Here is a 14,218-nt window from a genome sequence, read left to right on the forward strand (position 1 = left end):
ATTTAATATTTTTACTCCATAAAAGCAGCATTTCTCAACCTGGGCAGCTTTAAGATGTCTGGACTTCCAACTCCCAGAATTAAGAAACACTGCCATGGATAGTTTTTACATACCGTAGTTGGATCTTGCAATCTCTGTTAATAATTAACTGTACATAAAGGGCAGTTAATATCAAATCAGAGACTTGGATAGTAACTGGAAATGCAGTGTTGAGTAAATCTGTGTATTGAGCAGAATTACCATTGCAGTAATTTTGAAGGGGATGTTATCTTCAAGATGTTCAGAGAGAGTCACACTAGAGTGGTTATCAACCCATTGGTGTGTTTTTTTTTAATGGGACCTCAAATCCACTCTTCTAAGGATGTGCTGGAAATCAATGCATACTATACATTCTGCTATATGGTTAACAGATACACCCACATACACTTTTACTTCATTCTCCGTCATGATTAGACCAGATCCAGACTAATGAAACTTGTGTTACTCTTAGTTGCGAAGTCCTGTCCGACCCATCGCGATCCCATGGACAATGTTCCTCCAGGCCTTCCTGTCGTCTACCATCCCCTGGAGTCCACTTAAGCTCACCCCGACTGCTTCAGTGACTCCATCCAGCCATCTCGTTCTCTGCTTTTTTTTTTCTCCTTCTTTTGCCCTCAATCGTTCCCAGCATTAGGCTCTTATCCAGTGTGTCCTTCCTTCTCATTAGGTGGCCAAAGTATTTGAGTTTCTTCTTCAGGATCTGGCCTTCTAAAGAGCAGTCAGGGTTGATCTCTAGGACTGACCAGTTGGATCGCCTTGCAGTCCAAGGGACTCGCAGGAGTCTTCTCCAGCACCAGAGTTCAAAGGCCTCAATTCTTTAGCACTCAGCCTTTCTTATGGTCCAAAATGAAAGTAATAAATACCATTAAGAGTTAACAGGAGTAATTCAGATGCCCAGATCTTTTAAGTGTCAACTGTTTCATGTAGAGCAGTGGCCCGCAATCTTTTGAGCACCAGTGACTGGTTCCATGGATAAAGGTTTTTCCATGGACTGGGTGGGGGGGCATAGTTTTGCTGTGCTGGTCCATGGGGTGGGGAGTGGGGGTTTGGGGACCCCTGATGTAGAGACCGAGAACTATGGCTGATATAGGTTGCAAACTGCATTTCAAACCGTTCACTATTTTAAAGTTTACAAATGCAGGCAATCGTGTGAATGCAGGAACTCATAAAATCAAGGACAAATACCGATTGCTACCATGCTTCAGTTCATTGCAAAATAAACAGCAGACAAGGAACATGTTGGTGCTCCAAAAGAATTGGAATCAGAAGAGATTGGCCAAAAATAAATGGTAAATTTGACAGGCTACATTTTTCTTCCCCGAAGGATTGGAACCTTTAAATGCATTTCTTACTTATTGCAAACGTTCTGAATGCAAACTCATTGGAGAATACTATGGTATTGAGGAGCTGTCCTTTTGTTACTGTCTCTTTAAGACGGGCGGTGGGCGGGGTGAAGGGCGGCCTCGCGCGCCAGTTTGAACCAGTCGTGGAGCGAACTAATTCGTCAGGCACGCGAGGGCGGTGAGAGAGTTTTAGAAAGCCGGGAGCTAGAGTGGCGCTCGATTCTTAACTTCCTGTCACGAGGGAACCTATGCTGATGCCAACCGCCTCATGGCCCTACGAAGTTGGCACCGAGAGGAGAAATCCTAGAGCGCCCTCTGTTTTCTTCCGGAGCCGCGTTCGCAGAACTCGGGTCGGCGTCGTTTAAGGGGGCTCAAAAGTGAGTGATAAACCAAATATAATAAACCCCTTTGAATATAAATGAATATATATTATGTTATATATATATATATTGTATGGAATATTATATCCTACACTGGCAGGGCTAGCTTGTGTCTGTGTTCAGACGTTCTGGAGTTAGTAAAACACCCCTGGTGGGGTTTGTTTGTTTGTTTATTTATTTATTTTGTCACAACAATATATGTAGGTATCATACAAAAAGATTATATTGTATATAAACACATATATGAGTAAATGTAAGGAGGTATAAGGATATATATATATATATATATATATATATATATATATATATATATATATATATATATATATATATATATATATATATATATATATATATATATATATATATAGGAAGAAGAAAAGAAAAACAATAGGACAGGTTTTTTAGTTTGTTTGTTTGTTTATTTATTTTTGTCACAATATACACAAGCATCACACAAAATGATTATATAGTATATAAACATATATATGAGGAAATATAAGGAAGTATAAGCATATATATGTAAGAAAAAACAATAGGACAGGAACCGTGGGCACATTTGTGCGCTTATGCACGCCCCTTATGGTCCTCTTAGGAATGGGGTGAGGTCAATAGTAGAGAGTTTTTGGTTGAAGCTTTTGGGATTATGAGAAGAGACCACAGAGTCAGGTAATGTGTTCCGAGCACTGGTGATTATGTTACAGAAGTCATATTTTTTGCAATCTAGATTAAAGCGGTTGACATTAAGTTTAAATCTATTGGTTGCTCTTGTATTATTGCAATTAAAGCTGAAGTAGTCTTTGACAGGAAGGACATTACAATAGATGATTCTGTGAGTTAAACTTAGGTCTTGTCGAAGGCGAAGGGTTCACACGTGTACACATGTATTACTTGAAGTGGTACGTTTTGCATTGCTCCTTAAATGCATTGCTTACAGTTCTAAATTTTGCATTGCTTAGAATAGAATAGAATAGAATAGAATAGAATAGAATAGAATAGAATAGAATAGAATAGAATAGAATAGAATAGAAATAATTGAATTGAATTGAATTTTTATTGGCCAAGTGTGATTGGACACACAAGGAATTTGTCTTTGGTGCATATGCTTTCAGTGTACATAAAAGAAAAGATACCTTCATCAAGAATCATAAGGTACAACACTTAATGATAGTCATAGGGTACAAATAAGCAATCAGGAAACAATATCAATATAAATTGTAAGGATACAAGCAACAAAGTTACAGTCATACAGTCATAAATGGAAAGAGATTGGTGATGGGAACCATGAGAAGATTAATACTACTGCAGACTTAGTGAATAGTTTGACAGTGTTGAGGGAATTATTTGTTTAGCAGAGTGATGGCCTTCGGGAAAAAACTGTTCTTGTGTCTAGTGGTTCTGGTGTGCAGTGCTCTATAGCGTCATTTTGGGGGTAGGAGTTGAAACAGTTTATGTCCAGGATTCACAGCCCTTTTTTTGACTCATGCAGTATACAGGTTCTCAATGGAAGGCAGGTTGGTAGCCATTGTTTTTTCTGCAGTTCTAATTATCCTCTGAAGTCTGTGTCTGTCTTGTTGGGTTGCAGAACCAAACCAGACAGTTATGGAGGTGCAAATGACAGACTGAATAATTCCTCTGTAGAACTGGATCAGCAGCTCCTTGGGCAGTTTGAGCTTGCTGAGTTGGCGCAAAAAGAACATTCATTGTTGGGCTTTTTTGATGACGTTTTTGATGTTAGGTGTCCATTTTAAGTCTTGAGATATGATAGAACCTAGAAATTTGAAGGTCTCTACTGTTGGTACTGTGTTGTCTAGTATTGTAAGACGAGATAGCATAGGATGGTTTAGCCTAAAATCTACTGTCATTTCTACAGTTTTGAGTGTGTTCAATTCAAGATTGTTCTAGCCGCACATGTGCTCCTATTATCTTCTAAATGGTTTATCAAATTGCTCTTTTTTTCCCCCCTAGAAGCAGCCAAGAGAAATGGATCCTGATTTGCACGACGTTCGTCTTACAGTTAAAGAAGCAATTAGCACCCTATATTCTTCCAGAGATAGTGCCCAGATCCAGAAGACTTTGTGGACAATCAGGAGGTATCTTGATCAATCTGAAAATCCACCCTCCATAAAAGAGAAGGAAGAATTTACCCGCAGTCATTTTACTGCCTTTGTTCAGTGTCTGCTCAGCAACCTGAGTCCTGATTGGCCAGAGCAATTTCCGTCAGAGGAAGCCAAAGAATTGTGGGCTAGCTTCTTCATTGATGGACCAGCAGATCAATCTTTTATGGTTCTACTAGATGCTATAATTTCTGCAGAGTAAGTACAATCTCTTCGTCTATAATTATATCATTGTTTCAAAAGCTGCTTTCTTTCCCTAGAGCAGGGATCTGCAAACTTGGCTCTTTTAAGACTTGTGGACTTCAACTCCCAGAGTTCCTCAGCCAGCTTTGTTGGCTGAGGGACTCTGGGAGTTGAAGTCCACAAGTCTTAAAAGAGCCAAGTTTGCATGCCCTAGAGCCATGATGGTGAACCTATGGCACGCGCGCCAGAGGTGGCATGCAGTGCCCTCTCTGAGCACATGAGCCGTCGCCCCAGCTCAGCTCTGCCACGCATGCACACGTGTCTCCCGCTGGCCAGCTGGTCTTCGGATCTCTGCCGCGCATGTGCAGGGGGCAGGTTGCATGTGGGGGACCACTTGCACATACAGTGGAGGTGGGGTGCATACATGGGGGCAGGATGCATGTACATGTGCATGGGCAGGGTCCATTGGGGGCCACGCACGCCTGAGCGGGAGCAGGACGCATGTACGGGCCATGCACGCATTGCATTTTTGTTTCAGATGCGTGCGCATTTGCGTGCATTTTCGCTTTGGGCACTCAGTTTGGAAAAGGTTAGCCATCACTGCGCTAGAGGGCTAACCAAATAAAAGTTGCCAGTAAGTTATTATGGCCAGTACTTCTCCCTGCAGGTCAAGTTTTCGTCTAAATAAAGCAGTTGATACCCTAGAGCAGTTCTTGCAGCAGTCCAGACTCTCTGCTTTAATATGGGAAATCTGCAAGCAACACACGGAAACTGGTTCCCCTGTTCTGCGCGAAATGATTCTCAGCAAAGTTGTATGTTTACCTGATCACTTAGGGAACAAACTCCAGGGAGGCAACCGACCCGTTTTCTACCCTCAAAATTATTTTCCATTGCTTGGCATGGAAATTGTCCAGGTGATGGAAAGAATTTCTGGCTCGCTACGAGGTAAGCATAGACAGACCAATTAAAATATCTAGGGGGTGAATAGGCAGAAAACTGTGCTGCTGCGAACTAGTGAACGGGAGAGAAGGATGCATGAGCAAAAATGAGGATGCATGAATGTTTGAGCAAAAATAAATACAATTATAGGAGAAAATGGTTTTTTAAATGATAAGGTGTTTTCTTCTAAAAGAATTCATATAAACTATATGCTGTGATTGAAAATAGAACTTATTGTATTTTCCCCCCAAAAAGAGGGTGAAAATCTGGGTGCGTCTTATACTCTGAATGTAGCCCTGCCCAGCTTCTCAAACGGAGGTTTCAGAGGCCGAAAAAAGCATCAGAAAAGAAGCTTCAGAAAAGAAGCCCCAAAACAGAGCTTGAGAGGCTTTTTTTCTGAAGCTGTTTTGGAGGCTTTCAGAGGTAGAAAAAAAAAGCAAGACATAGAGCTCACAACCAATGAACCTGTTTTGTTAGTTCACCTCTGGGAACAGCTGATTGGGGGTATTCCGGGAGGCCCATTCACCTGCCAATCAGCTTTTTTCTTGTTTTCCTCCCCAAAAACTAAGGTGCGTCTTATACTCGGAAAAATATGGTATTCCAAAGTCTATAAGCGGGCAAACTGATCTCCCAGACATAAAGAAATAACAGCACTTCAGCCTGTCATTACTTAGACCAGTGTCTTTCAACCTTGGCAACTTTAAGATACGTGGATTTCAACTCCCAGAATTCCTCAGACACCATGCTCACCGGAATTCTGAGAGTTGACGTCCACACATCTTAAAGTTGCTCAGCTTGAGAATCATCGGCCTTGATAATGTTTTGTCATCAAGTGTGTTTTGGCTGGCTTGGAGAAATATAAAGCAAGACTGAGCACCGATTAAGAAAAGGATTTTCGGGACAGAAATGGATCTTCACTGTTGTGCTTTTTATGTATTTCCAGATGGCTTGGATTGTTCGATCTCCTTTGTATCCCAGGTGTTAGGAAAAGTCTGTGTGCATGGAAGACAGAGTGAGTACTGTATATAGTTATCCATGTGATATTGCTGTTTTTCTGCTGCTCAGGTTGAGTGAAATCTTTCCCCAGGAGTGGGGTGGGAATGGAGATTTTCCAGTATCCTTCCCCCAGGAGTGGGGAGGGAATAGGGATTTTGCAGTATCCTTCTCCTGGAGTGGGGTGGGAATGGAGATTTTGCAATAACCTTCCCGTGCCACGCCCACAGAACCGGTAGTATAAAAATCTGAATTTCACCACTGCTATCTCAAAACAGCGGGCATCCCCGGGTGACAGTGATGTCACCAGCTAATCCTTTTCAACCCAAAACCGCTTTAAACGGTGCCTCCCTAACACGAATGGGATGTGAACAAAAATATCAAAGCACACTGGGGTTGCTTTTTGACTTGACGGCGTTTTTAAAACCTTCCTACTGAAAAAGAGCGAGGACAACTTGTTTCACTAGCACCGTCTCGCTTTTTCCAATCTCAAAAGTACATGGTTTTGCTGTTTCTTAACGCAGGAGAAATCTTGGACGTCTTGGTGCCTCACCTAACCAGTCGCACTCAGTCCGATTGTATCTGGCAGAGAATCTGCTGGCGACTGTTTGAGAGCGTGCCCGATCGCTGGATGGAAGCAGTGGTCTGTGGCTTGGTCCAGGCAGTCCCAGGGTAAGAGTTACTGGGAGAAGGTTGCTGCTATGACACATGAACCATTAGTCTTTTTCTTGTTGTGGCAACACCTGGATCTAGTACAGGGGTGAAATCCAGCAAGTTCTGACAGGTTCTGGAGAACCGGTAGCGGAAATTTTGAGTAGTTCGGAGAACCAGTAAATGCCGGCTCTGGCTGGCCCCAGAGTGGGGTGGGAATGAAGATTTTGCAATATTCTTCCCCTGCCACGCCCACCAAACCACACCCACAGAACCGGTAGTAAAAAAATTTGGATTTCACCACTGCATATTAGGCTGGAAGCTTCTGTTCTGTCCCCCTCGCCTCAGTCTGAGCGATGACTTAATTAGCCGGCACTATCAGCTCTGGCAGCAAACTTGCGAGCGTCTGCCATGTGTCTCTGTTATCTCTCTTGATGCCGATGAGTCAACCAGGAACAAACAGTACTTCAGCTCTAGTTAAGCATTGATTTGCTTGCTACGAAGAGGTATAGCAGCCCTTGCTGCTTTTATATCCTGTGGGGCACAGCACTTCCTAGGCCTGCCCCACCCCTGCTTCTGTTGTTCCCGCCTCTCCTGCCTACGAAACCTAGGGTCCAGCCAGGCCTGATTGCCATCAGCCGGGTCTGGAGGCGTGGCCTGGGGAGGGAAGAGTCAGGGGACGGAGGCCTCGTTATCTCTTCCACCTGGCCTGCCTCTGGCTCCTGGAGCTGAGCCAGGGAAGCCGGTGCTCCCGAGGTAAGTCCTGATGGCCCGTCCCCCTCACTTTCCAAGTCACTTTCTGGCAGGGGGCCCGGCTCGGGGGGCGCAGACACAACAGCTTGCAAGCTGCCACCTTCTCATGTGTGGGAAAGTAGGAGGGGGATTTAATTGAGGGTTTGCATTTAGACATAATAGCATTCTTCAGTATTAACAGCCCAGTATTATCGTAACTGAATTTTACTCACTGTCATTGTGTTTGTCTGCCTTGCTAGGCCCGTCATGTTGTCACGATTGCTGGGGAATTTGGTGGTTAAAAACAAGAAGGCCCAGTTTGTGATCACGCAAAAATTGTTGCTGCTTCAGTACAGCTTTCCGGTGAGTTTCTCAGTGGGGGAATTAAGTGAGATGAGATGAAGTTATCCGCCTTTGAAAAGATTGAGGTCTTATTCCTTTCCAAGCAAAAATTAAAACACGACAGTCAAGTTCACAGTCCTATTATAAAGAGAGTGCACGGATACCAGATTTAGTTCTTTTATCAGAAGTCTCTGTGATACTGGTAGTCCTCGACTTATGACCACATCTTAGACCAATTCAGTGAATTCTGCCTGATTTTACAACCTGGTGTTTTTTTTGGGGGGGGGGGCATTGTTGTTAAATGAATCGTTGCGTTAAGTGAATGACATGGTCGTTAAGCGAACCCAGATTTCCCCATTGGCTTTGCTTCTCAGAAGCCAGCCTGGGAAGATCACAAATAACACTTAATAGCACTTAAGTTGAGGAACGGCCTGAGCATTGGGAAAAAGCAGGGAATCATAATTTCGGATGGATCAGAGCTTCGTTTGCAACTTGATCATCTGTCCAGAAAGTTTCAGGGCTTGAGTGGGTTATAAATCACCAAACCGTTAATAGCAAAAGCACTTAGACTTATATACCGCTCCACAGTGCTTTCCAGCCCCCCCCCAGCGGTTTACAGAGTTGGCCTATTGTCTCCAACAATCTGGGTCCTCATTTTACCCACCTCCGAAGGATGGAAGGCTGAGTCAACCTTGAGCCTGGTGTCATTCGAACTGCCAAACTGCTGGCAGCCGGCAGAAGTAGCCTGCAGTACTGCATTCTAACCATTGCATCACCATGGCTCTTTTTGTTAGAAATACACACTTCACGATTCTCCCTTTAAATAGGAAATATTTGCTATTGATTTCCTTTTGAATTTGTTCCTGTTAGGAGATACGGGGGTTATGTTCTTCCATGAAATCTGCCTCTAAAGCAAACCTCAATGCATTTTGGGATTGTGGATTTATTTTCAGTGTGCCGTGCTAGTGAAATCTTTAAGGCAGAAATCGGGGAAGGATCTAACTGCTGGCAGTCGGCAGAATTAGCCTGCAATACTGCATTCTGACCACTGCGCCACCACGGGAAGGAGGGGCAGGGAGAGAGATAATAGACAGACAGACATAGAAATGGATACCAATAGCACTTAGACTTATATACCGCTTCCCAGTGCTTTTACAGCCGTCTTTAAGCAGTTTAGAGAGTCAGCCTATTGCCCCCAACAATTTGAGTCTTCATTTTACCCACCTCGGAAAAACGGAAGGATGAGTCAACCTTGAGCCAGTCAGGATCGAACTGCTGGAAGTCGGCAGAGTTAGCCTGCAATACTGCTTTCTAACCACTGTACACCATGGAACGGAGAGAGGGAGAGAGGGAGGAAGGAAGGAAGGAAAGGAAGGAAGGAAGGAAGGAAGGAAGGAAGGAAGGAAGGAAGGAAGGAAGGACAGACAGACAATAGGACTCAACCTTGAGCCTGGTGAGATTCAAACTGCAGTCAAAGTCAACAGAAGTAGCCTGCAGTACTGCACTCTAACCACTGCACCACCAGGGCTCATATGGCGATCACGTGACCCTAGGATGGTGCAGTCACGGCGGTAAATACATGCCCGTTGCCAAGCAGCCAAATTTTGACCACGTGACCATGGGGATGTTGTGACTGTTATAAGTGTGCAAGGTCATAAATCACTTTTTCAGTGCCACTGCGACTTCCACAGTCACTAAATGTGTGGCAAGTCGAGGACTACCTATAACGGTTACTTCCGTGCGCCTTCAACCCTGCTAGCGAGGGGAATGGTTTCTGGGGTTTGTCAGTGCGTAAACTCTCTGATTTGATTCCAGACCAAGGTGCTGCAGACTCTCCTTGGCTACCTTGCCCTGGACCCCACACGCCGTTCCTTACTGACCAAAGTAAGCAGTGCATTGAATGGAAGGGATAATTGGTGGGCCCTCAATATGGCGGAGGGTTGGATGGAGCAGTCCTTGTGCTCGCTTCAAGGTCTACAGCAGGGATGGCTAACCTTTTTCTCTTCGTGTGACAACAGCATGTGTGTGTTCCGTCACCTATAATGTGTGCCGTCACCTATAATGCGATGTGCGTTCCCCTGCATACCCCAGGCGTGGGCACGCGCCCCCTCCCCCGCACATGCGCATAAAGTGTGAGATTCTGATGCTGAGCTTCTGATGCAGGTTCTGAGAGAGCTGCTGGAGACGTGGAGTAGCAGCAGTGCCATGAAACACTCCCCAACTGAGCAGCAACTGTACATCAGCAAGGCCATCCTCCTTTGTCTGTCTCACCTGAAAGAAGACGACCTCTCGACCAGCCGACAAGGTAAAAGAGGCAGAAGAGGACTTTGGAGAAAGGAAGGTGGGCAGAATTGGCTCCTTTCTCTGGTCTCGGGGTCTTCAAGAGCTGCTTCCTTATTAGAGCCATCGGCAGCCCCTCCTTCTCAATCCCTCCGTTCTTCTTTATCCCTCTTCCCCAAACTTCTTTAGCCAAAATGTGAGTAGGAGGCTTCAGAGAATGGACAGGGAAAAGGTCCATAAAGCAAGGACTTGGTAGGTGCTCTGACCTAGGCTTCCCCAAGAGCGTGAAGCAGACTCCTTGTCCCGACAAAAACCCCATTTTATTAGGTTACTGTAAATTCCTCTCATTCACATCCAGCAAAGCCTTTCAAGGGAGAATTTACAGTCACGAACCTTATCTGGCTTGGGGAGCTGCCAGGCCGATACCGTCAAAACTTGGCAAGGAGTCTCAGAGAGTCACGAACCAATTAAGTGAACCAAATGTCTCCTGCAAACTCCACTCCCCTTTCACTTCTCTTTTATTCCCTATGGGAGGGGCCATTCACCATCCACCTTCCACCTGTGGCCTTACTCCCAAGGCGACCCTTGCTCTTTAGCTGTTCCCTTCGTCTGGCAACTCTGCACATGCGCACGCTGGGAACAGGCTCCAGTTGTTTGTCTGCCTCACTGATGTCTGACTCCGAAGGCAGCTGGTAACTAGCATCTGGCCCTGGCCCCCTCTCTGCCTCTGACGCAGAGCCTTTGTCAGAACCTTCCCCAGACTCCAGGACTGGCCCATGTTCCTCCCCAGTCTCCTCACTCTCCGAATCCGCTGCCAGCTCTACTGGCGGGCCACAACAGTAGGAGGTGCTGAAATTCGTACTCAGACCTTTTATGAATATGTTGATCTTTTCTGAACTTGTTCCATTTGTTCTGGCTTTGCCTTTCCAGAGCTCCTTAACATCCTGATGGAGGGAATGAAATGCCACCTGGACAGTAATTTGCCCCGGATCCGGCGGATGGGTATGGTCGTAGCAGAAGGTGTCAGCTCTAAGATAACACCAGAAGGGCCCGCTTTGGTGTTTCAGGCAAGCAGCTAGAGTGATTTTGCTGTAATGATTTTGTTGCCAAAAAAACAGGACACTAGACGAAACCCCAATCTTAAATGTGTGGAAGGAAGGTTTTCTCCCCCCTCTGCTTCTTGATCTTTCCCACGGGCGTTGTTGAGAGATTTCTGGCTGGGATGGAGGCCTTGTGAAGCCATGAGTCAGCTGTGAACCTAGAGCTGGGCGGGGTCTCCTGAGCAAAATCAGAAAACTTGGCTTCCACTTTTAAGCAAGTGGCAGTTCCCTATTGTATCAGAACTTGGGAATCCAATTTATTAGGTTAAGCCAGGATCAGACTGTGGCAGAGGAGATACCTTGATCGTAACTACGGCTTCTTTCAAAACTGTACTTTAGGGATGGTCAGTTTGTTTGTTTGTTTACTTGTTTATTTGTCTATTTATTTATTAATTAACTTAAGCATTCCATCTTCCATTAAACAGCGTGTCATCTGGGTACAAATATATCTGCAATCAAAATCAAAATTTACCACAGCATTCATTACATTGATATTGATTCTCTAATCTTACAATAATAATAATGAGCATAATACATCTATTCATTTCTCCCTCGTAACATATCTTCTAATATGAATATTATAATAATAATATTAAATATAATAACCTTAACAGTCATATTAGTAAGAATTATATTGTTTGCTTCTCCATTTTAACGTGTTTTCTATATTTCACTGATCTCCATTTATTTCTAACTTCTATTTTTATTTTCCAACCGTTCATAAAATAACTCCCATGTCATATAATATTGTTTCTTTTTTATAGCAAGCATTAATCTATTCATTTCTGCCCATTCTAATGTTTTCCTAATCACATTCTCATCAGTAGGGATCTCTCCGCTTTTCCAGTTTTGTGCAAATACAATTCTAGCTGCGGTTAATATGCATTAAAATCCCCAACAGAAATATTTCTGGTTTTAAGTCAATGTGCCGCTTTATCATCTTTTCCAACCACATTGGATATTTTTAGCCAATATTCTTTTGCTTCTACGCATGTCCACCACATATGATAGATAATGTGTCGGATGGTTAATTTATTGATGGCTGAAGACCCCTCTTGCCATTTTGATGACTATGGTCTGTCGTGGCAGAATGACAACGGGCTGCAAAATGGGGCCGAGTTCTCTGTCCACGGGGAGCTTTCTTACCAGAGGGGAGTGGTTCCCTGTTTCTATTAACTACAGGTAGTCCTCGACTTACAACGGTCCATTTAGTGACCATTCAAAGTTACAACGGCGCTGAAAAAAAGCGGCTTACGAGCATTTCTCACACTTGCGACTTTTACAGCCTCACCCATGATCGTGCAATCAAAATTCAGTTGCTTGGCAACTGACTCATATTCATGACCGTTGCTGTGCACCACCCCCTGGTCATGTGACCCCCCCTTTTGCAACTCTCTGATGAGCAAAGTCAATGGGGAAGACAGGTTCACGTAACAACTGGGTTACTAATTTATCAACTGCAAGGATTCACTTAACTGAGACAAGAAAAGTGGTAAAACGGGGCAAAACTCACTGAACAAATGTCTCACTTAAAGCAGAAGTGTTGGGCTCAATTACGTGGTCGTAAATCGAGGATTACCTGTATAATCTTTCAGCTGTATGCTCAACGGCCATCTTCTGCAACAAAGCATCAAATCCAGGATTCTGAATCAGGACTTGTGCTGGTCCTTTCCCCAGAAAATAATCTGGGTTCTAGACGACCATATTTTTCGGAGTATAAGACACTCTGGACTATAAGTCGCACCTATGTTTTTTGGGGAGGAAAACAAGAAAAAAAAAAATCAGGCTCTGCTTCCCAGCAATTTGCCTCATTGTAGCAAACAGCCTGCTTTAGTTTCATTTTCGTTTTCAACACAGCCTGATTAGCACAAGAAAAAAAAAAATCTGCCTCCCAGCAATTTACCTCCTTGCAGCAAACACGGTGCGTCAATAGGCAATGGCAGCCCCTGCAGCCTGAAACAGCTGAGGGTCGGGAAGCCAATCCAACCGACAATCAACTTGTGCTAATTAGGTTGTGCTAAAGCTGAAACGGGCTGTTGCTGCTTGTTGCAAGGAGGTAAATTGCTGGGAGACAGAGGCCAAAGGGTGGGGGACCGGCTGGTGAGCATGGCTACGTTTGGTGTATAAGACGCACCCAAATGTTCACCTTCTCTTGGGGGGGGGGGAGGGGAAGTGTGTGGTATACTCTGAAAAATACGGTAATTTCTTTAACAAATTTGAATGGTTAACATGTCGAATGTTTCAGTATGAAGAAGACGATGAGATTAAGGAACTGAAATCCTTGCTAACCCAAAGACTGGAAGAGACGTCAGACTCCGAGCCCCCAGACCCTGGGTAAGGTTTAGCTTCATTCCTTGGAGATTCACATATTTTATTTCATTTTATTTTTTTGTCCTGGTGACTTTGGCGGAGCAGAAGTCAAGGTTCCATATTGTCAGCTTGAGTCCTGATGACTTCATAAAAGGCTGGAGAATTCTGGGAGTTGAAATCCGCAAGTCTTAAAGCTGCCAAGTTTGAAGACCTCTGCTTTAGATATTGAGATGGGCGGTGTCTGCATTTGGTAAACCAAAAGAATAACATTTAAAAACACTTTTCCCCCCATTACAGGGAGAGCACACCCAACGTGACCTCCAGCGTGGTTCTACATTCCAGTGTGAGACCACCAGACCTGGATGCCTCTGAAGACCCCGAAAAGGGAGTCGATTCAGAGCTTGATAGGTAGGCTAAAGAATGACACTGGCGGTCCTCAACGTATGGCCACAATGGGACCCGAAATTCCATTGCTAAGCAAGGCCAGCTGTTAAGTGAGTTATGCCCAGAGGTGGGATTCTCTTGCCTTCTTTTGGCCGAAGAAAAAATGCTTTTAAAAGTAAAAAAAAAAAACCTCTAATGATGGCACGGCTCAGCTGGGCATGGGGAGGGCAGGGATTTTTGCTACCGGTTCTCCGAACCACCCCCCGCCGAATCGGGAGCATTTCACCCCTGGTTAGAGTGCCCTACTGAAGGCTACTTCTGCTGATTGCCGGCTGCCTGCAATTTGGCAGTTCGAATCTCATTTAGCAAATGTTCTCGCTTAGAGAACAGAAACTTGGGGCTCAGCTGCCGTCGTAAGTCAAGGG

At 44.4% G+C, this 14,218-nt stretch overlaps 1 protein-coding gene across 5 annotated transcripts in view; it reads left to right on the plus strand.

The window, feature by feature from the left end:
• Window positions 1–1,677: 1,677 nt before the first annotated feature.
• LOC131185416 (transmembrane protein 204-like) overlaps window positions 1,678–14,218 on the plus strand; it is a 97,815-nt gene continuing 85,274 nt past the window's right edge. For all 5 annotated transcript variants that reach the window (XM_058157923.1, XM_058157924.1, XM_058157926.1 and 2 more), the window contains exons 1-11: window positions 1,678–1,759; window positions 3,731–4,077; window positions 4,730–5,007; window positions 5,945–6,013; window positions 6,519–6,666; window positions 7,638–7,740; window positions 9,535–9,603; window positions 9,883–10,024; window positions 10,930–11,066; window positions 13,345–13,433; window positions 13,707–13,817. In XM_058157923.1, coding sequence (XP_058013906.1) covers window positions 3,746–4,077; window positions 4,730–5,007; window positions 5,945–6,013; window positions 6,519–6,666; window positions 7,638–7,740; window positions 9,535–9,603; window positions 9,883–10,024; window positions 10,930–11,066; window positions 13,345–13,433; window positions 13,707–13,817 — 1,478 coding nt within the window. In that variant the 5' untranslated portion in view covers window positions 1,678–1,759; window positions 3,731–3,745. The remainder of the gene's footprint in view (window positions 1,760–3,730; window positions 4,078–4,729; window positions 5,008–5,944; window positions 6,014–6,518; window positions 6,667–7,637; window positions 7,741–9,534; window positions 9,604–9,882; window positions 10,025–10,929; window positions 11,067–13,344; window positions 13,434–13,706; window positions 13,818–14,218) is intronic.

This window comes from Ahaetulla prasina, chromosome 14 (assembly GCF_028640845.1).
Source record: "Ahaetulla prasina isolate Xishuangbanna chromosome 14, ASM2864084v1, whole genome shotgun sequence".
Classification (NCBI taxonomy): Eukaryota; Metazoa; Chordata; class Lepidosauria; order Squamata; family Colubridae; genus Ahaetulla; species Ahaetulla prasina.